The sequence below is a fragment of the Syngnathoides biaculeatus genome, chromosome 5 (assembly GCF_019802595.1).
Source record: "Syngnathoides biaculeatus isolate LvHL_M chromosome 5, ASM1980259v1, whole genome shotgun sequence".
In the NCBI taxonomy this organism is placed as follows: Eukaryota; Metazoa; Chordata; class Actinopteri; order Syngnathiformes; family Syngnathidae; genus Syngnathoides; species Syngnathoides biaculeatus.
In genome coordinates, this window is record NC_084644.1 from 825,614 (window position 1) to 845,133 (window position 19,520).

General features: G+C 54.0%; 3 protein-coding genes across 10 annotated transcripts; 2 read left to right on the top strand and 1 right to left on the bottom strand.

The window, feature by feature from the left end:
* The first annotated feature begins 45 nt into the window (after window positions 1-45).
* LOC133500964 (zinc finger protein 70-like) lies at window positions 46-7,965 on the top strand. Of its 4 annotated transcripts, none has more exons than XM_061820281.1 (8): window positions 46-300; window positions 1,775-1,833; window positions 2,066-2,415; window positions 3,623-3,901; window positions 4,372-4,426; window positions 5,203-5,582; window positions 6,275-6,428; window positions 7,150-7,965. In XM_061820281.1, exons 2-8 carry the CDS (start codon window positions 1,785-1,787, stop codon window positions 7,812-7,814), a joined length of 1,932 nt encoding a protein of 643 aa, XP_061676265.1. In that variant the 5' UTR covers window positions 46-300; window positions 1,775-1,784; the 3' UTR covers window positions 7,815-7,965. The 4 variants fall into 4 exon arrangements, with proteins under 4 accessions (XP_061676265.1, XP_061676266.1, XP_061676267.1 ...); XM_061820282.1 differs by lacking the exon at window positions 46-300 and adding an exon at window positions 307-506; XM_061820283.1 differs by lacking the exon at window positions 46-300 and adding an exon at window positions 537-717.
* Window positions 7,966-8,456: 491 nt separating this feature from the next.
* On the top strand, window positions 8,457-11,535 carry tmem116 (transmembrane protein 116). 4 transcript variants are annotated; one of them, XM_061820286.1, is made up of 10 exons: window positions 8,457-8,545; window positions 8,636-8,682; window positions 9,002-9,068; window positions 9,146-9,271; window positions 9,434-9,651; window positions 9,713-9,796; window positions 9,878-9,989; window positions 10,441-10,573; window positions 10,964-11,031; window positions 11,100-11,369. In XM_061820286.1, exons 1-10 carry the CDS (start codon window positions 8,492-8,494, stop codon window positions 11,238-11,240), a joined length of 1,050 nt encoding a protein of 349 aa, XP_061676270.1. In that variant the 5' UTR covers window positions 8,457-8,491; the 3' UTR covers window positions 11,241-11,369. The 4 variants fall into 4 exon arrangements, with proteins under 4 accessions (XP_061676270.1, XP_061676268.1, XP_061676269.1 ...); XM_061820284.1 differs by having other exon boundaries at window positions 10,964-11,535; XM_061820285.1 differs by lacking the exon at window positions 10,964-11,031 and having other exon boundaries at window positions 11,100-11,535.
* A 718-nt stretch (window positions 11,536-12,253) lies between these two features.
* Window positions 12,254-19,455, bottom strand: LOC133501015 (gamma-aminobutyric acid type B receptor subunit 2-like). Of its 2 annotated transcripts, XM_061820386.1 has the most exons (16): window positions 19,088-19,455; window positions 18,880-19,017; window positions 18,295-18,459; window positions 17,099-17,200; window positions 16,675-16,755; window positions 16,425-16,604; window positions 15,030-15,269; window positions 14,895-14,955; window positions 14,249-14,329; window positions 13,950-14,173; window positions 13,603-13,779; window positions 13,429-13,527; window positions 13,157-13,354; window positions 12,971-13,057; window positions 12,775-12,902; window positions 12,254-12,702 (listed from the first exon to the last, which is right to left on the bottom strand). In XM_061820386.1, the coding sequence occupies exons 1-16, from the start codon at window positions 19,346-19,348 to the stop codon at window positions 12,591-12,593; spliced, it is 2,334 nt and encodes a 777-aa protein (XP_061676370.1). In that variant the 5' UTR covers window positions 19,349-19,455; the 3' UTR covers window positions 12,254-12,590. The 2 variants fall into 2 exon arrangements, with proteins under 2 accessions (XP_061676370.1, XP_061676369.1); XM_061820385.1 differs by having other exon boundaries at window positions 13,429-13,779.
* Window positions 19,456-19,520: the final 65 nt, after the last annotated feature.

The following is a 19,520-nucleotide window of genomic DNA, read 5'->3' on the forward strand; positions in this document are numbered from 1 at the left end:
AAACGCAAAGGAGGCCTGAATGGTGTCATGGTACTTCCCAGTTGGGTCTGATGGAGCTTGAAAAACCCACTTTGAGAACCCGCCACACACGTACACACACTTTCAGAATCGCCCCCAGCCGCGGACGCTCAGACTGTCTGGAAAATGGTTGTTCATATTTGATAATAGAATAATATTCCAGCCTGCGAGGGGGGCGTGCACGTGCGCGGCACCGTGCGCGCGAACGACGTGTCCGGCCGCGAGCTGATGACGCGTCCGAAGATTTTGTCCACGGCCGCGGCGGTGCCAGGCAAGCCCGAGGTAAACCATTCGACCCAAAACGTATCGGAACCTTTCTTTTCTTTTCTGAGCTTGACTGGACTTGCTGAAGTAACGCGCAGCAGTTGTTGCAGCGCGATCGTGAAGGAACGTCCAACTTGTTCTTTCTTCGTCTGTTAGCTGCCTTGCTTCGGCTTTTCTCGGGCGTTTTTCTGCCACGTATCGTTTCCCTTTGAAGCAGCTCCAAAGTGAGTGCTTCTGGTTCGAGTGGAAGCAGACTTTAGCCCGCGTTTGCTCTCAATAACTCACACGAGACGTCTTTTTTTTTGTTCGTTTGTTTTGCTCACGTTAGCCGCTACTAGCTACCCGCGATGAGTGGAAAAGCTGAAGGGTGTCTAGAAGGCAGAGTTTGTTTTATTAAACTAACGTTGGCTCCCTTTTTTTTTTTTGCCGTCTATGGTTGGTATATTAGCCGAATATAACTTCGTGTTAGCTCACATTAGCTTTTAAAAGGCGTTTTTCCTCCCCCTCACATCCACGGCTACTCGCTAGCCACGGTTAGTGGAAAACGCTGTTTGCAGGCTACACAGGGCGGAGTTTGACTTGACCATTGTTAGCTCCCTTTAGCATCGCTAACTGCGCGTTTGGCTTTTTAGCCCAATTTAGCGACTTAGCTCCATTTGGCTACTACCAAGTTGTGTGTTAGCAGCCTCGTCGCTAATGTTAGCGCCCTGGAGCTCGCTGCAAAGAAAATCCAAAGTAACACAAGCGCGTGCTTCGTCGTTGTTGTTGTTTTTTTTTTTTTTGTAATTTTTTACTCCGTGTTTGTCTCAGGGTCATTTTTTTTTTATCATTCAGTCTTGAGGTAAACCTTTAAAGATGAATTGATTCACACGAGACGAGCATTATCTGAAAAAAAAAAAGCTTTTAAAGAAGACCCCAGTTGATAGATCATCTTCCAGAGGCAGAGACTCTTTAAAACCGGCGGAAATGCAACAATTCTGTTCAACGTCGTCAAACAAAGTGCCGAGATTTTTTACATCCATTTTCTTCACCGCTTATCCTCATGTGGGTCGCAGGCGGAGCTGGAGCCTATCCCAACTGTCAACAGGCAGGAGGCGGGGCACACCCTCGACTGGTTGCCAGCCAATCGCAGGGCACATTGAGACAAACAGCCACACTCACAGTCGCACCATGGGGCAATTTAGAGTGTCCAATTAATGTTGCGTATTTTTGGAATGTGGGAGGAAAGCCACGCGCCACACGCATGTCGCTAAATTCAGAGAAATATGCATTTGCTCGAGTAGGATTTGCTTCGCAAGTTTCCTCTTGTGCTCTGTCTGCTAAGTTTAGCACTGCTACTGATAAAACACATTGCAAGCGTGACCGTCGACTTTCATTGGCTCATACAAACATTTGATGTGCTGTCGTTTGTTTAAAAAAAAAAAAAAATGTACACAAATGAACATGTTCTGTTGCGGTTAGATGCATTTTGACCTCTGTTTGTTTTGAGCAGAGCGGAGACGATGGAAGAAGTCAACGTGCAAGAAAAGCTTGCTGAATTGCTTGCTGCAGGTAACGGCCGAATCTATTCTGCTGCAGGAACAGGAAGTTCAGTTGGCCTCAATCTTTTGACAGACGCTCAGTTTTGAAAAATTTCAGTTAGGAGGGAACGATTGCTAACACATTCGCGAGGGGTTTTCGGTTGACATCTTAGGTGACGACGTAGGGATTTATTGCAGAAGATTTTTTTTCTTTTTCTTTCTTTTTTTTAATGTTCATTACTAATGTCGGTGTCTCCCCGCAGGCAACTCGGTCTCGGTCAGGATGGCGGCTCATCCCAAGCGGCGGCATCACTGCACGCTGTGCGAGCGCGACTTCTCGTGCCCGTCGCGCCTCTCCGACCACATGGCGGCGCACTTCGGCGAGAAGCCGCACCCCTGCCCCGTGTGCGGCAAGCGCTTCAGCAAGAAGATCAACGTGAAGGTGCACCAGCGCGTGCACACGGGCGAGAAGCCGTACGCGTGCCAGGACTGCGGCGCCCGCTACGCCCAGCTGGGGTGCCTGCGCCGCCACCGCCTGCGTCACGCCCCGCAGAAGCAGCACGTTTGCGAGGAGTGCGGCCGCGCTTTCCTGCAGCGACGCTACCTGCTGCAGGTTAGCGACTTGCGTACGCAAACGACGAAAGGTTGGCGGGACGCTGCGACGCCCTCAAAGTCGTGCTTATGCGCTGTTGTCTTCAATTTGTGTTCATTTTCTGTCACTTTCAAATAACATCCTGAAATATTTTAACCCGATTCATGAATTTATTGGGCGTCTGTCGTGAGGGGGCAGGTGTTCCCTCTTGTTGGGCTTTAGGGGGAAATTTCAGCATCGAGCAATAGCTACAATGAGATAATCTCATTTATATTTGCTTTGGTCTTGGGCGTGTGAAATGAATAATTCTGAACCCAACCGCGAATCACGACAGAGATTTTTCTCCCAGTGTTGTCGTTGACTCGGGCACGGAACCAATGAGTCGAATGATGGCTCGCGTGACCAACAGACTCAAACAAACTAAACGGCCGGGTTGCTAATCGTTGGCCCCACCCTCTAAAATAATCTCTACGATTTTTATGCAGCAGACTCTCCGTGTAAATCCTCATTCACTCTTCGTATTGAAAGTAACGACTGAATAATTCACAATTAAATCGTGAACGTTTTGTCCTGTTTTGAAATAAAAATTTGGTTGAAAACTATCTGTTGACCTACTGGCAGCTTTTGGTCGGGTGGAGCGCCGATTTTGTGCTAGCGTCAACCCAAGCAGACTGCAGGCGAGAGGCGGCGTACACCCTGAACTGGTCGCCAGCCAATCGCAGGGCGCACACGATTACACTCAGGCCTACAAGCAATTTAGACTTCTCAGAATCAAATCTTTATTCATTCATTTCATCCATTGATTCTTTTTCATTTAACTCTTGTCAGTGCTGACAAATTTGCATTGTGATATTTTCATAGCTCTATAGACTGTATGTTGTTAACTGTTGGGCTGAAACAAATCATCAAACCATATCTGATATAGCCAAAGGACTATTAAAAAAGAAAAAAAAAAGCAACTGTTGGGAGTCACTGCCTCTCCAATAATCATATCAAGATCTGCTCATCAGTTTGCATTTTGCTATTTAGCTGCTGGCTTGAAAAATGAATGCAAAAAGTTGGACCACAAAATCAGAAAACAGTTGGACAAAAAGCTACAGAGGGTCAAATTTAGTGCATTTTACGTCCATGCTGAAGTTTTACCGGAAAGTTTAGAAGAGTGCGTAAACATTTTGTCATCGTCAGTCTGAGGTGACCGTTTTTATTATTTTTCTCCCCCCGGCTGCAGCACCAGCGTGTCCACACGGGCGAGCGTCCGTACGCCTGCGCTCTCTGCCCCAAGCGCTTCGCCTCCACGGCGGGCCGCTCCGAGCACCAGCGCACGCACTCGGGCGACGCCTACACCTGCGCCGTGTGCCGCAAGGTGTTCACCACGCCGTCCGCCTTCCGCGACCACGCCACGCTGCACACGGGCCGCAAGCCGCACCCGTGCACCGTTTGCAGCAAGAGCTTCAACCGGCCGGGCCTGCTGCGGAAGCATCTGGAGAAACATCTGGAAGACGCCGGGGTAGGTCGCCGCCGTGGCGACGTGGCGGGACGTCAGCCGTACGCGAACGTGCCCGATGGTACGTCTGCGCCGTATTGGATGGAGCAAAGTCATTCTCACTCACGCTTACATTTGATGGGATTAGATTAGATTAGAATAGGAAAACGTGTTTCCACCGGTCAAAGAAAGATTTATAAATCTTTAAAAAAAAATAGAGAGGGTTAAGAAAAAATGGCAGAATGTCATTTCCAATCATCCGACATGTACGCACGTTGTATTTGGTTCCCCGACTACATACGTGAGATGCATTTACCTGGGTGCACTTTGCGGTTGGTCGCTTCCGGGATAAATTGCAGAAATGCCACATCCAATATGGCTGACACGCTGACGTGTTGCCACATTTGTCCCATTCGCTCAGTGAGGAATCTTTGAATACATATTTAAGGCTCCGCCCATTGAATGTCACTCATGGTGATGTCAAATGTCGACAGGATGACGAGCAGGACGGCGAGGAAGAGGAGCGGTCGCAAGACGGCTCTTCGCCAGGTGAGGCGCGCCGCCGTGGTAACGCTGTTAGCTTAAGGCTAATTTGGCCTGCCTGTGGAGCCTCACTCACGTGTACTACAAATGCTTGACATGACCTTCTCATCACAAAAACAAATGTACCCTTCACCCCCCCCCAAAAAAAAAAAAAAAAAAAGTGTACTGTACTGTATACCCTAAAAAGATTGTAAAACAATTTAGTTTAAATCCAACAGCTACTTTAGAAACTTTCTGTACTTTTGAACATTTGACAAGTTCCACCTTAATGACCAGTATTAAAATACATCCACTGATCCAGTTTATTAGCCGCTTATCCTCACAAGGGTCGCGGGAGTGCCGGAACCTATCCCAACTGTCATGGCTTCACCCTGAACTGGTCGCCGGCCAATCGCAGGGCACATAGTGACAGACAACAGCTCCACTCACGATGACAAATATATGAATATATATATATATATATATATATATATATATATATAATATGAAAAGGAAGACATATATATGTATATATATGTATATATATATATATATATATATATATATAATATGAAAAGGAAGACATATATATATATATATTCAATTTTCAGTAAGAATTTTTACCATTAGTTGCAACAATTTCTACTTTGTACAATTATGTAGGTGGTGTAACAATTGGTTTGAACAAGTGTAAAATGCAGAGTGGCAAGACGTGAGTAATTATTTACACGTACCACTAGAGGCAGCGCGCGTCGGCCACTTTGAGAATGAGCGCCGTAAAGCCGTTTTGTTGGCATCTCTAGCGGAGCCTTCGTCCTGCGTGAAGAAGAAGAGCAAGAAGAGGAAGGCGGTCCACAAATGCGAGCTGTGCGGGCGCGTCTTCTCCAGGCCGTACAAGCTGAAGGAGCACCTGGAGGTCCACGCCGCCACGCGGCTGCACGGCTGCTCGGTGTGCGGCAAAAGCTTCGCCAACGCCACCAACCTGAAAGCCCACGAGAAGATCCACACGGCGGAGCGGCCGCACCGCTGCCACGTCTGCTCCAAGTGCTTCCTCAGGCCCTACGAGCTGCGCAAGCACGTCAAGACGCACGAGCGCCAGAGCCTCCTGGACCTGCCCGCCATCCCCGCGCCCGCCGCGGCGACGACCTCGCTTCCGGTCGACGGAGATGCGCAGCGGCCACGGGTGGGAGGAGTCACTCAAAGTCTGCTCGGATGCCGAGTGCCATATTTGATTTCGTCGTTTCACACACACACACACACACCAAAAAAAAAAAAAAAAAAAAAAGACGATACTTGTAATCTAATTTGACATGTTCGTGATCGTGTGTCACCCCGTAGTGCGAAATCCGTCGGAAGTGGCGTGGGCGGCTTTTGCGCTCCAGCCCGTAATGCGTTGATTGTGTGTGTCGGTCGATTAAGTCACCAGAAAAATGAGTCCGCTTCCCCGTTGGAGCTCTCGTACGCTGAAAACTTGGGAAAAGTCAACGGCGCAAATTTGCTTCCGTCGGGAAAAGTCAAGTAAGGAAAGCTTCGGCATCTCTGCCCCAAATGTCACCCCGGCATTTTTAAGGCCTTCCGGAAAGTGGACGGCACTCGCTTCCGGGTTGGAGGCTCCGAAAGGGAAAAATGCCCTTGCTGGGATTCGGAAGAACGATTTGAAACAAAGTCAACCAAATCCTTCGTCTTGTTTTGATTTTGCGGGTGACGACGTTGACTCGAGGGCTGAAACGATGAATCGAATAACGGCTAATGTAGCAAACGGAGCTGAACGCGATTGGGAGTCGTACTCTCGCCAAAATTGAAAAAAAGAAAAGAACATTTGCGATTGCCACACAACTTGGCTGATGTTGACTATGATGATGTCACCCCGAAAAGGAGGAGCCGCTGCCCGGTCACCACGGCAACAAGCCTCGCAAGGGGGAGGCCGAGGACGACGAGGAGGCGGGCAAGGCGGCGAGCGCCGACGAAACCGTCAACGGCCTCATCAACTCTGACGGCGAAGAAGAGGATTGGAAGCCCGCCCTCATACGTACGTCCTTCGCCTTCGTTTTGCGGGATAGACGATTTCGATTTTGGGTGGAAAATATTCCCAGAACTGATGAATTGGCTGAAAACAAGCAAAACTCAAATTGAAGTCCAACCCTCTCCCTTTTTTTTTTTTTTTTTAAATGTTTTCGGTTCGGCCCCTGTGGATTCACCTTTTTTTTGTGGTGGTGGGGGGGGGTCCTCCCCATAAATGCAGATTTTTTTTTTGGGGAGGAGTTAAAAGAAAAAGACTTTAAAAGTTTTGATATTTCCGTTCTGCAGAGGCAGGTTTTGTGGTCCGGGCCCAGCTTTTAACCCCCCCGCCAATTTAAATCTTGATCCACTGGACTAATCGGGGGGGGGGGGGGACTGGCTGGTTTTTGGAGGCCGTATGCACACACGCATTACTTTACTTGATATGTTTTTTGTGGACTAAAACATCCATTACCACAGAAAGTTATGTTAGATATGTATTTTTTAAACGCTTGACTCTTGAAAAGTTTTCCATCTCATCCAAACTCCCCACCCCGTCGCGCTCGATCATCGCGACGTTGTTGACGTGCGGTTCTCATCCTCGTAAGTGAGTCGCTTTCCTGAGCCGCGAGGAATTCATTGATCCCTTTGTCGAAATGTGTTTAATTAATGGACGATTTGAAAAGGTTTAATATCATCGCGATTCGTTCGGGGCTAAACTTCCTCCCGCGTCTCGACGCCTCCTCCTCCAGAAATGGACGACGGCTCCGCGTCGGCGTCGACGGACAAGCGCGGCTGCGTGTGCCCGGTGTGCGGGCGCGACTGCTTCAAGGCGTCGGCGCTGCAGAAGCACCTGCGCATCCACTCGGGCGAGCGCCCCTTCCAGTGCGCCACCTGCAAGAAGACCTTCACGCAGCGGGTGCACCTGAAAGAGCACCGGCGCATCCACACGGGCGAGAAGCCCTACGCCTGCTCGCTGTGCCCCAAGACCTTCACCTTCTCCAGCGCGCTGCGCCGCCACCAGCGGCTGCACGGCGACGAGCGCCCCTTCGCCTGCCACGTGTGCGCCAAGACCTTCAAGCAGGCGGCGTCGCTCAAGAGCCACATGCTGGTGCACTCGGACGTGCGCCACTACTGCCCCGTGTGCCACAAGGGCTTCAGCCGCCCGCTGGAGCTCAGCTACCACGTGGACGTGCACGACGCCAGCCGCCCTTATTTCTGCCACCTGTGCCGCAAGAACCTGAGCGGGGCGCGCGCCTTCCGCAAGCACGTCAAGAGGCACCTGCTGCGAGAGGGCGCGGCCGCGGCCGCGGCGGCGGCGGGGACGCAGGGCGGGGCCGGGGCCGGCGTGCCGGGGCCGGAGCCGGAGGGCGGCGCAAATGATGTCGCCGCGACTGAGGACGGCGGGCGCCAGTGATGCGCCGGCGGCCATCTTGTCTTTCGACTCAGCCGTCAATGTTTCCCTCCTTCAATAAAATGAATCAGCAAAGCCACATTTGAGTTTTTGATTTTGGACGGGAATGTAAAAGTGGTCGTCACCCGCGCCGGCAAGTGTCCGCCAACTGCCATTTGACCCCAAAAACTGTCAGAACCGTCCGTCCCTTGGCTGAAACCCGACCTCTCGAATCCCGTCGCAAAGCCGGATTTTAAAACGCCACCCTCGCCTAGATTTGCAACCTTTTCCTCATTTCAAAGAATAACTTTGTTTGCCGTCGCTTTTGCGTCTCGAAACCGTGAATCGCTAACCCCGGTTCCAAACCCTAACCCGGCCGGCCTCGCAAGCCCCGCCTTAAATCCCGCATCCGGCTTCGAAGAGCAACACAATTTGAAAAATCCCCATCCTGATTTACAACCTGACCTCGAAGGACCCGAACCCTCGTCTTGCCCCCTTAAATCCTGGCCTGAAGACCACCTTTGATACCCTACCAGGAGTGCACGTGTGGTGCACTCGGCGTCCACCGGAGGGCGCCGCAGGAGGTTTGTCCTCATGGGGGCGTGGCCAGAGGCCCTTCAAATAAGGGTGCGCGCACAATCAGCGGGCACACGGACCCGACCCGACCCGACCCGACCCGGCCGTACCAGACCCACCGCAGCATGGAGGCCGCGTTTGCACATCTGAACGCCAGTGAAACACACGACTGGGTCAAGGTACGCCGCTCGCACATAACCAACGATGAGAACATCTTTGAAAATTTGGGTCACGGGACCGGTTCTGATCCATTTTGTGTGTGTGTGCAGGTTGGGAGCGCGCTGCCGTGGATGCACGTCGTCACCGCGCTGTTCAGGTGATTGCTCGAGGGCTGCCGCCGAAAGTTATCGTGCGCACAACTCTTGTTTTTCAATCAGTTGTAATCATTTTTTTCATTACATTCTCTATGTGCTGCAAAAATTATTATTTTTATTTCCAATGGGCACACATATTGATGACGGTTTAGTTTCTGGTTTGGCCTGTACCATCTGTCACCCCCTCCCGAAAAAATGTATTTTGAAGGGAAAACAACAACGATGTAGTCTGCTTTGACAGAACAGAAACTGGAATTTATATGGACAATTTCACGCCATCAAAGTATTTATGGATTGATTTGGAAATCGATGTCATCGCAGCGCTCTGGCCTCCGCTTCCGCCGTCACCCGTGCGACGTCGCAGCGCGCGGGCGGCTCCACGTCCGAGGTAAGCCTTCCGGATCCGGACGGGGAGACGGAACCGGGCCGCCGCGGCGCGCGCTGACCTCTGCGGTGCCGTGGCAGGTGCCGGCGCTCTCCCTGCTGGCCGCGTCCGACCTGCTGCTGGCCCTCTGCGGCCTGCTGGGGGCGGCGATGCTCGTGGGCCACGCCGGTGCCGTCGCCTGGTACCGGCTGCACGCTGCGCGGCAGGTCCGAACCGCGCGTCATCACTTACACGCGTGCGTGCGTGTCCTGAAGAGTGAAAAACGCGTTTGAAAGCACGTTTGAGTTTCCGAGACGAGCGGTACCGGCCCGCCACAAAAACCCAAATTGTTGTGTTGGCGCATGTGTGTGTGTGTGTGTGTGTGTCAGGTGGTGTGCGTCGCGTCCTTCTTCTTGACGCTCAACTACGCGTGGAACGTCTACGCTCGGCTTCGGCACAACTTCCTGTGCTTCCCTCACCAGCTTCCTGCGCAGGTAACAAGTGACGCCAGTGGCGTACACACACGGGAAGAAACTACGTGCGATTTTCTTCTGCAGATTTCCAAACGCGCCGTCCCGAGCGGCACGACGACGGCGTTGCTCTCTTGGTGAGTTTGAGCTAGTTAGCGTCTTCTCACGTGACCTGACGATCTTCCCTCCGACGCTCAGCGTGGCTCCGCCTCTCCTGACGGCGCCCGCCTTCATCGGAGGAAGCGTCGGCGGCTGCATCGCCGACTGCGGCGCCGCCTACGGGTGAGGAGGAGGAAGTGGGCGTGGCCTGGCCTCACGCGAGCCTGCCGTAAACGTGTTTTTTCCTGTCACGCGCGACGGCAGATGTCTGCTGACGCCCGTCGGGACGCTTCCCGTCGCCGCCTGCCGCCCGTTACGCGTCTACGTCGGCGCCGTCTTCCTCGCCGCCTTCGTCTTCACGCTCGTCGGCGTGTTGGTGAGTCCCGTGTGCCCGATGTCACGCGGGTGTTGTAAGCTAACGTGTCGTGATAGCGCAACGCGGGTGTCCGAGTCATTTTTGCCACGGGCCACGTGGTTTCCCTCAGACAACCGTGAGAATTGGGAATCCAATGGAAATAAATCATCATCGCCTCATCATGATGAATGACTCGTTTTAAATTCCCTAACCCTAAGTAGAGGACACATGTTTAGTTATTTTTCATGTTACTGTCCGGATTACAAAAAACCGAAACGTTATTATTTGTCAAGTGGAAGTTGAACCAAATGATTTGCTTTCCCGGGCCACACGCAGGCCCCCGGCCGGGCCTTGAGTTTGACACCCGCGCTCCAACGCGAACGCACACCACGAGCGCGTGTGTTTGTCGCGTGACCCGCGCGGCGCTAACTCCTAGCCACGCTCACGCCGCCCCCCCCCCCCCCCCCCCCAGGTGCTGATGGGAAAGTGCCGTCAGATTTCCCGCCGGCTGTTGACGGCGCACGGTTACCTTGGCGACGAGCAGCGGGCGCCGGACCTGCGGATGCTGGCGCACGTCCTCGTCTTTGCCGTCTGCTGGGCGCCAAGTCAGTCTTCTTTTATTCTTTGCTTTTCATACGCGAGGGTCCTTTTCATGCAACGGGAAAGAAAAAGTGGAAGTCCCACGAGCGTATGGAAAGAATTGGATTTCATAACCCGGCTCTATTTGATGGGAGCACCAATTCTTCTTCCCGTTCTCAGGTGCATCCCAAAAACGTCACCAGCATCTTTGATGTCATGTTGGGGCGCATAACGCTAAAGACGTTTTGCCATTCAAAGTCGGAAAAATGATATTTTCCCCCAAGCGCTCGTATGAGTAAACGTCATGGATTGTCTTCAGCGGGATTTGACTTTCCCGTTATTGACGAAGTGACCCCCGCGTACGAAGACGCACCTGCGTTTCTTTTCGTTGTGACGACGTCATCTTGTCGCGTCAGCGGCGTCCCTGGCGGCCGCGACGTCGTCGACGGCCGGCGCCTCCGCGGTCGTCCTGTCCGCGGCGCAGGTGGGTCGCCTCGGCGCCGCTTTTGCCGTGAGGTCAAAGGTCACCTTTTACGAACGTGCCCACGACAGGCCGTCGCGTCGGCGTCGCCGGGCGTCCTCCGCTCGGCCGCGCTGGCGTGCGCGCGCAACCCGCCGGGGCGGCGCGACGCCGACACGCAGACGCCGCTGCTGCGAGCGCAGAAGACGAGCGCGAGGAGCTACCGAACTTGAGGACGCCCGCCGGCGGGAAAAAGAGGACGAAAGACTTCTCAAACTTGTTCCTTTGTTTGCAAGCTCGTCATTCCGAACGAGACGTTCATTCCGACGACTTCCTCGAGACTGCGAGGGACCGACGGGGGTGTGTAGACTTTCTCTTGCAGAAAAGTCCAACCTCATTTAAAACAATCTCATCAGATTCTTTGTAGCAATTGTGTGGCGGGCCGCAGACGGCCCCCGGTTCGTACCTTGGACACCCCAGTGTGGCGCTTTCGCTGGATGAATAAAATGAAATAATTATGTCAAGTTATGAATACAGTACATGGGTCCATTGTTTGGAGCACACGAGGGGGGCGGGGCTTGTGTGCTCATCTCCTGGCCACGCACGTGCTGACCCGCGCGAGACTTGGCGAGGCTCCGCCCCCTCCCGCCGGGACAACAAAGAAGTCGCCGTGGACGCCGGCCAGGTCGTCATGGCGACGCACAAACGGCGCTAATGAGTCGCCCTCGTGTGCACGTGCGAGCTGTTGCGTAATCGCCAGCCCATAATAAGCTGTGTCCGGACGATGGCGCGCATCTCCGCGGTAACCGCGTCGGCGTCATAGAATCCGCTCGTGGCGCCCCCCTGGTGGCGGGGGCGCACACGACACTTTCCCGCACAGTGAAAAAAAAAGGATATTTAATAATCATACGAATGAATAAATACTAACATAAAATCAAACGACAGCAACATAAAAATACAAAAATATATTTCATTCCTTAATAAAGTTATTTAACAATCGAAAATTCAATTTAATTCAAAAAATTACATTTAATTGCAAGAAATAATTAAATTAAATTTAAAATATCTAAATCCTAAATAGTAAGCAATAGTTAATGAAATAAAAAAGTCAAGAAAGGAGCAAGAATATTGCTTCATCAATCACATTTCAAGAATCAAACGTCAAGGATGGAATAATCAATATTTGAAGAGGAATAAATAGCCATTTAATTAGTCAAGAATATTTACATTTATTGATAATCAACAATTGAGAACAGTAAACATTTTACTTATAGATAAAATAGTGGCAAACCAACAAATGAGTATTCAGTAATTACATGATAGATTCACTCAATACAAATTTGTATATAAAAGACTATAATTGATGATTAAAAAGTATTTAAACACTGAATACAAGTATTCAACTCGAGAAAATATTAAATACTGAATAGCTAAATTATGATAGAACATTTTGGATATTTACTGAAGGGTATTTACTCAAAAGAACAATAACAAATTGTAAAAATATCAAACAATAACAAAATAATTGAGGAGCCGTGATGAAATAATTGCAAAAATGAAATGACCTCCCAGAGCTTCGGAGGCTAAGCGTCCCCGCTGGCGAAGTGGGCGGAGCTACTGGCGCTGACTCCGCCCACGGCAGCAAAATAGGAAAGGTGCAGGATGGGAAGTTGCACCGACAGACGGCGACGGACGCTGGCAACGACAAAAAACAGCCTCAGGCGTGACAGGAAGTCGCTCTCGGCGGAGAACAGGAAGTGCGCTTACAGCTCGGGAGAGTTGACGTCACCGTTGCCGACGTCACGTCTGCCGTCACTTCCTGTCTGTTGCGGGACAAGCTCCGCCTCCTCCGCGTCACAAAGTCGTGCGGTCAGCTCGCGTATTTGTGTGTCCAACTGCCAGCACGCACACACACACGCTTGTCACTTCCTGCTTGTTGCCGGCGGCCATCTTGTTGCCTCACCTCAGCTATTTGATGTTCCAGTCGCCGCTCGAGCTTCTCACATCCTGTCTCCGCCCCCGACCCGCCGTCGGCGCCCGATTCAATTGGCTGCGCTCGGATGACAAAAATCAAATCGGAGCGTTCGTCAGGCGACGGATGCGACGAACAAGGCAAAAGCCGTCCCGAAACCTCGCGGCGCCGGCTCACGTTGCGTAGGAAGGCCGCGGCGAGGACGACGACGTCGCAGGCGAGCACCAAAACGCTGACGACACAGAAGTCGAGCCAACGATCGCGGGACAGCAAAGGCGGCGCCGAAGCCACCGAGAGGGCCGCCCACAACGCGCACGCCGGCCACGCGCCGCGACTTCCGGCAGGCAGCGACCATCGCAGCCAACAGCCGACAACCTGAAAACAAACAACACAGCTGACGTGGACGCGTGCGTCTGTTTGCACTTTGCACGTGATGCGCGTGCGCGTACCACCAGGGGCGCTTTGTACGCGCACAGGGCGGCGGTCCAGGCGTCCCCGCGGTCGGCGCCGCAGCGTTCGGACGTCGTCCACGGACGAGCCCGGTCGCTCTGAAAAAGCGGGTCGAGGGTTTCAAGAAGCCGCGCCGCCGCCTTCCCGGCGGGGGTCGGGGGGACCTGACCGACCCGTGACCTGTCCGCCGTCCGCCAGGCGCATAAAAGGAGGGCGTCGACCGAGGTCAAGAGGAACGCCAGCCGGAAGGCGGACGGGACTTCGCCGCCGCCGCAAGCGCGGCGCCACGTCTGGGCCAAGAGCGACGCCGACGCCAGAGTGTGCGACGCCCACAGCAGACACGCACGCAGCTGCGGCCGCAGACACACGCAAATCCACAACGATCACGAACGACAATCAAAAGAAAAACATTTGACAGAACACCAAGAAAACTACACAAAGCTAAGTCAAACGTCAACAACGTCACGTCGTCGCGGAAACACGTCGGAGCAAAACGCAAAAACGTCAAACGCGCAACAACCGAGCAGAGCGCGTCCGTCGTCTCTCGGGCCAAGAAGTCGCCGTCGTCGGGGGCGGCGGCCACCACGGACGCGGCGGACAGGAGGACGGCCGTCGTCAGCGCGTCTCGCGACCGCTTAACGGCCGCGCCGCAGAGCACGGCCAGCGAGACGGCGGCTGTCACCGTGGCGACCGCCGACAGGACGCCGTAGACGAGGACGTCGCCCTCGGGCGCCCGAGACCGACCTGCGCGACAGACGAGCCGTCAAGCTGGATCTGCGACGGGACGGACGCCGACCCATAAAAAAAAACCTTCTTCACCTTTGAACTTCAGGAGTCGCTCGGAGAGTCGCAGCTGATTGGTCGTCGTGTCCAACTCGCCCACCGTCACGCCAGCGGAACCTGACGGCCGACGCGCGCAGGTCAGAAGTGCAAATCGCGATTTCACTCGGAAAAACAAAACCTGCATCAGAAAGTTGACAATCAAAATTGAAATCGACCAACAAGCGCACGTGCGTGGTCGCACAGTTAACCGCCTTTGGACCCGACCCGATCACGCGGACCACGGTAGACGCAGTCGCCCCGAAATTTAGCACGGAAACCGACGAGTGACAGACCGGGTCGGGGATCCTGGTTCAAGTAAGCCGAGGAAACGAAAACACGGCTGCCGACATGTCTGCGCAACTTCCGCAAAAAACCACCACGACTTTTTTCGTTTTCAAATCGTCAACGTGGATTCGTCATTTTTTTTTGGATCGTTACTTTGGAAAGGCGCAAAGCCGTCACAAGCGTCCGACCGCGATCCGGTCCTGCCGACGCCGGTCGGAGGCCCGGCGGGTGCGCGACCCGCGCCGGCGACACACCGACAATTAATGTCAACACGTCTGGAAGTGATGCATTATGGGTTAGGCTACCCTGACCGTCCCCCATTATTAGCAGAGATGGCGTGAAAATTGCGACCGCGCACCTTGAGTCTGCAAGACGCGGACGGGCCAGCGTCGTCGGCCACGACGGAAGGACACCGGCCCCTGTGAACGAGACTTTGCGTCACCTGTGCGTCCTCACGCGACACGACCTCTGACCCCGTGAGCGAGCTCCTCACCGTGACGCCTCGGAAGTGCGTGCGTGCCACGGCGTCCCTCAGGGCGCCGGTCGCCTCCGCCTCACCGACCTCGGTGTTTCTGTGGAAATCACGGCGGCGTTCCAGCGCCTCCGTCAGGTGGCTCAAGGCGACGGCCGCCGCCCACGTGGCGTCGTAGGCGTACGCGGCGAGGGGGCTGGCTCGGACCCCCGGCCGGAGCCGGACCTCCCGCAGGTAGGCGCGCTCGAAGTCCCGACGGGTCTGGCACGGTGAGGAGTCGAGACCAGAATCTTAAAGCTGAGCTAATGCATCGTATGAAATGCCATAAATGGACTAACAAAAATTGCCATCGACGTTGTGCTACTTAGAGCGCAGAAGATTGATATTAGTCCCCCAAAAATTTGCTGGAAGTGGAATTTTTGGATAGACGATTTCTGACATCCCTCCATCCCTTTTCTTAGCTGCTTATCCTCACAAGGGTCACGGGAGTGCCGGAGCCTATCCCGGCTGTCATCGGGCGGGAGGCAGGGCACACCCTGAACAGGTCGCCGGCCGATCGCAGGGCACACAAAGACAGAACTGACAATCACACCTACGGGCAACTTAGCCAATCTCCAAAGAATGCGAGCATGTTTTCGGGATGTTGGAGGCCCACCCGGAGAAAAGCCACCCAGGCACGGGGAGGACACGCAAACTCCACACAGGCGGGGCCGGGATTGAAGCCAGCCAAACGCTCTCGTTAGTTGCCTTCACTCGACAAAAATTCATACAGTTTCTTGAATTCTGGAGAGAAATCTTTCTACGTGGAGCCAATTTGAAAACGGCTAATATGTGGTTATTATATTGGTGGTTTTGTGTACAGCGGTACCTCTACTTCAGAAATGAATCCGTTCCAGAAGTCGTTTTGTAACGTGAATCTTTTGTAAGTAGAAGCGCAATTTCCCGCTCCAAAAGCCCTTCTGTCAAAAAAGTGTCGGGCATCGTGGAGGCAAATAGCCGAGCAAAAACATCCGTACAAACGTACGCACGCACGCAGCCACCCACACAAAATATTGCCACCAAAGTTTCTTGGTGAAGAAAGATGAATAAACACCAACCAGGAAAGTTGTACTTTTCCGTGAGCTTGTGACAGCGCTAGCGTGATTCGGTGACAGTCGAGCGTCCGAGGGAATCAAACTGCATCATGGGTAAAGATGGGCGGACCTCCCAGCCAACGGGATGCCGGGAAGATGCTCCGGCCATAGCCAACGGGAGAACAGCTTCATCGCGCCACGCGACGCACGATCCGGAATCTTTTTGTCCTTATGTAACCTGAATTTTGAAAGTCGCTACTAGAGACCTTGGTAAGTAGAGGTACCACTGTACCAAGAACTGTGTGCAACGGAACCCCCCGAAAGGTGCGCGCCGGTGACCAACCCGTCCAGAAACTCCCGGCGTGTCAGAGTGGGCGAGACCCGCGGCGGGCAGCCAGATGGCGCCGTCCGCCGCGACGCGGTGGGCGGCGCAGCCGGGAGCCCGAAAGTCGGTCCGCCGTCTCGGCCGTCCTCCCGCCACCATCCACCGGTGGCGTGCGCCGAACATCGTCAGCCTGGAGGCCTGAACGAGCCCGCGCTCGGCGTCACCGCGCCGGGTCGCCGCCGAGGCGGGCGGAAAACGATCAACTTACGCAGCAGAAAACTCGAGCCAGGGAATCTTCGTCTTCGTCGGCTCCGGCGAGGACGACGACGACGACGCGCACGTCCAGTTGCTGTCGAATCATTTGCGACATTGTCACGAGACTGCAACCGCTCGCAACGTGTTGGCCGTCACATACGGAAAAGGCAAAAGCAGTCGGCGTCATGACTCAAGAAAAAGCCTACAAGTGAAGGTAGACGAGGCCCGCGTGCCGTTGCTGCTACAAATTAATGGTAGTCGCGTGCGAATTTCGAGGGCGACGACCACCCCGCCGGTCGCCGCGTGAGCGTGAGCCGTGGCCTACGGCGGCACCTTCTTGCCAACGTGCTCCGCTCGTCCGCCATTTTGTTCCCCGTCCAAATTCACCGGCCGCAACTTCAAAGTGAAAAAGTCGGAACCGGAGTCGAACCTCCGACCTTCATCTCCGCGAGGGCGCCGCAGTCGTGGTCCGGGAGCGTCCTCACCGACGCCAGCTGGACGTCGGCCGCCGTCACGCGATTCATCAAGTCCGTCGTCATCTAAGGTCAAAGGTCACAGGGGGCTCGAACATCACGCTCGTGCTCGTTCCTCTTTGAACTTTAAACACATTTTCCACGTTTGAAAATGAATCAGAGGCCATTCAGACTGAGTCGCAAATCGCCATGGAAACAACAACAACAACATTTGAAGTCCAAGAACAAACTTACTTGTAAAAAAAGACAAGCGCCGCCGCGGCTTCTCCGTCTCTCGTTCCCGTCCGGTCCATCTCCGTAAAATGGAATCGAACAAAACAAGGACGCTCGCGTTTGGCACTTCAGCTCTCCGGCGAGCGGCCCGGTAGGAGCCGTCGCCGCTCGACGCCACCGCGGGCGCAAGACGGACGCGCGGAACCCACGTCTACGGCGATTAAGAGCGGCGGCGTACGAAAGGAAGAAAAGAAAACGTGGACGAGCCGGCGCGACGGTCCGAGCGCTCCCCCGTGCCGAAAAGTCTCCTTGCGTTACCGACAGGGGAACTCTGGGTACGCGGCGGACGCTTCCTGGGGAATTCCCCCGGTCTCGTAGTTCCCCTCCTTCCACATAGGGGGAGCTCACGTACGCTTAGAATTTAACCCTTCAAACAAAATATGATCAAAAGATACACACATATATGTACGTTGTCTTTCTGAGACATGGCGCACGTTGAAGCACGGATGGCGATGTTTCGGACCGGCCGGAGGTTTACAAAATATGCACGCAAGTGCATTAATATATGTATTCATCACAAGGAGACTTTTCAGCACCGGGAGCGCTTCCAAAGGGAGTTTTTGCCGATATCACTTTGGAACCGTAAAACCAGTCACGGGCCGCCGCTCGCTGGCTACTGTCGGTACCGAAAGCGCTTGTGAGTCCTTTCATCAACAAAGAAAACAAAACAAAAATATTCACGAGCAAGCAAAATGACATCGAGGTCACATTTTAGCCGTCCAACCTGTCGCCCTGATGGACGAAATTCCCAAAGCGCCCCCACCCGACGCCACAGCTTGCGGCGCAGCTCCACTCCGGACCGCCTGGAGGCGCTATATCGCCAATCGCGCGAGCAAGATGAGTGGCGAGCGGGGAGAAGAAGAGAACCGCCGCAGGGCGTCGCTCACCTCCGAGGACGCGTCTTGCGCCAGCAGGCCGACGCGCGTCCACCCGAAGCGCCGAAGCAGCCGCACGGCCGACAGGTTGACGGCCCGACCCGACGGCGTCGCGTCGAACGCGTTCCCGTACCGCTTCCTGTCGGACAGCCAGGACGCCTCCGGGCCGTAGGACACCTGATAGGGGGAAATGGAGGGGGGGTGCTCAAGGCCAAAATTACTAACAAAAGATGGGGACAGTGAACAAATGGACCCCCCCCCCCCCAAAAAAAAAAAAAACAATTTTCGACCTTCTCTCCAGTATTCAGTCAATCATTAAACTGTACAAGTCAGTTGAGAAAACAAAGCATCAAGTTATCAAATACAAATTCACGTCCCAACATGGAAAATACCTCCCATTAAACACAAATAAATGACACTTTCCTCGAGGGCTCAAATAGCAAAACTCGTTGGGTGAATTTGTAATTTTTAAAATACTGAGCTCCAGCAAAAAGGGCACTTTTTCATCCAGGGTGAAAGGCTAAGTGCTTGAGCACCACTTAGGCCGTGTGTCCATGCGCTCGCCTTGAACCGTAAACCGAGACCCCAAAAAGGTACCTGAACCATCCGGAGGGCCGGCAGAGCCCGAGCGAGCTGCGCCGCCACCGAAGGACACGCCCCTCCCAGCAGGAGCCGGTACTTTGGCCCCGCCCACACGGCATCGAAGAGAGATTTGAGGGATGATGAAAGGTCGCACTAAACGGAACCAGAGCAGAACACGTCAACCCGCTCAGAACACGACGACCACGTGGACGGCGCCCCCTACCTGCGCCCGGATGACGTCTGCCTGTATGTGGTACCGGCCCAGGGGCGCCGGCGCCGCTCGCCCGTTGAGGTCGTCCAGAGCCATGCGGACAGCCAGCGTCAGCCCGGTGGTGGCGTTGGCCCCGCCCCCTTCAGAACTGACCGGAACCATCCAGAGGACGGGGAGCGGGTGGCGGCCGACCGGCGGAGGCCCCGAACCCGCCAGGGCGCGCCACAGAACCAGCAGAACCCCGAAGAGCGGCGGGACCCGAAGGAGCGGCATGGCGAGCGAGAAGGATCAAAGGATCAGAGTGCGGATCAGACCCGTTGCCCTGGCAACGCCTCACAGCGCCACCTGGACCGCAGCAACACGAGACTGTTTCCTCGGTTACGCTTGGATTTATTTTCATTTGATTTGTTCATTTCGGAACCGTCAAAGGTTGCCGACGTTGACG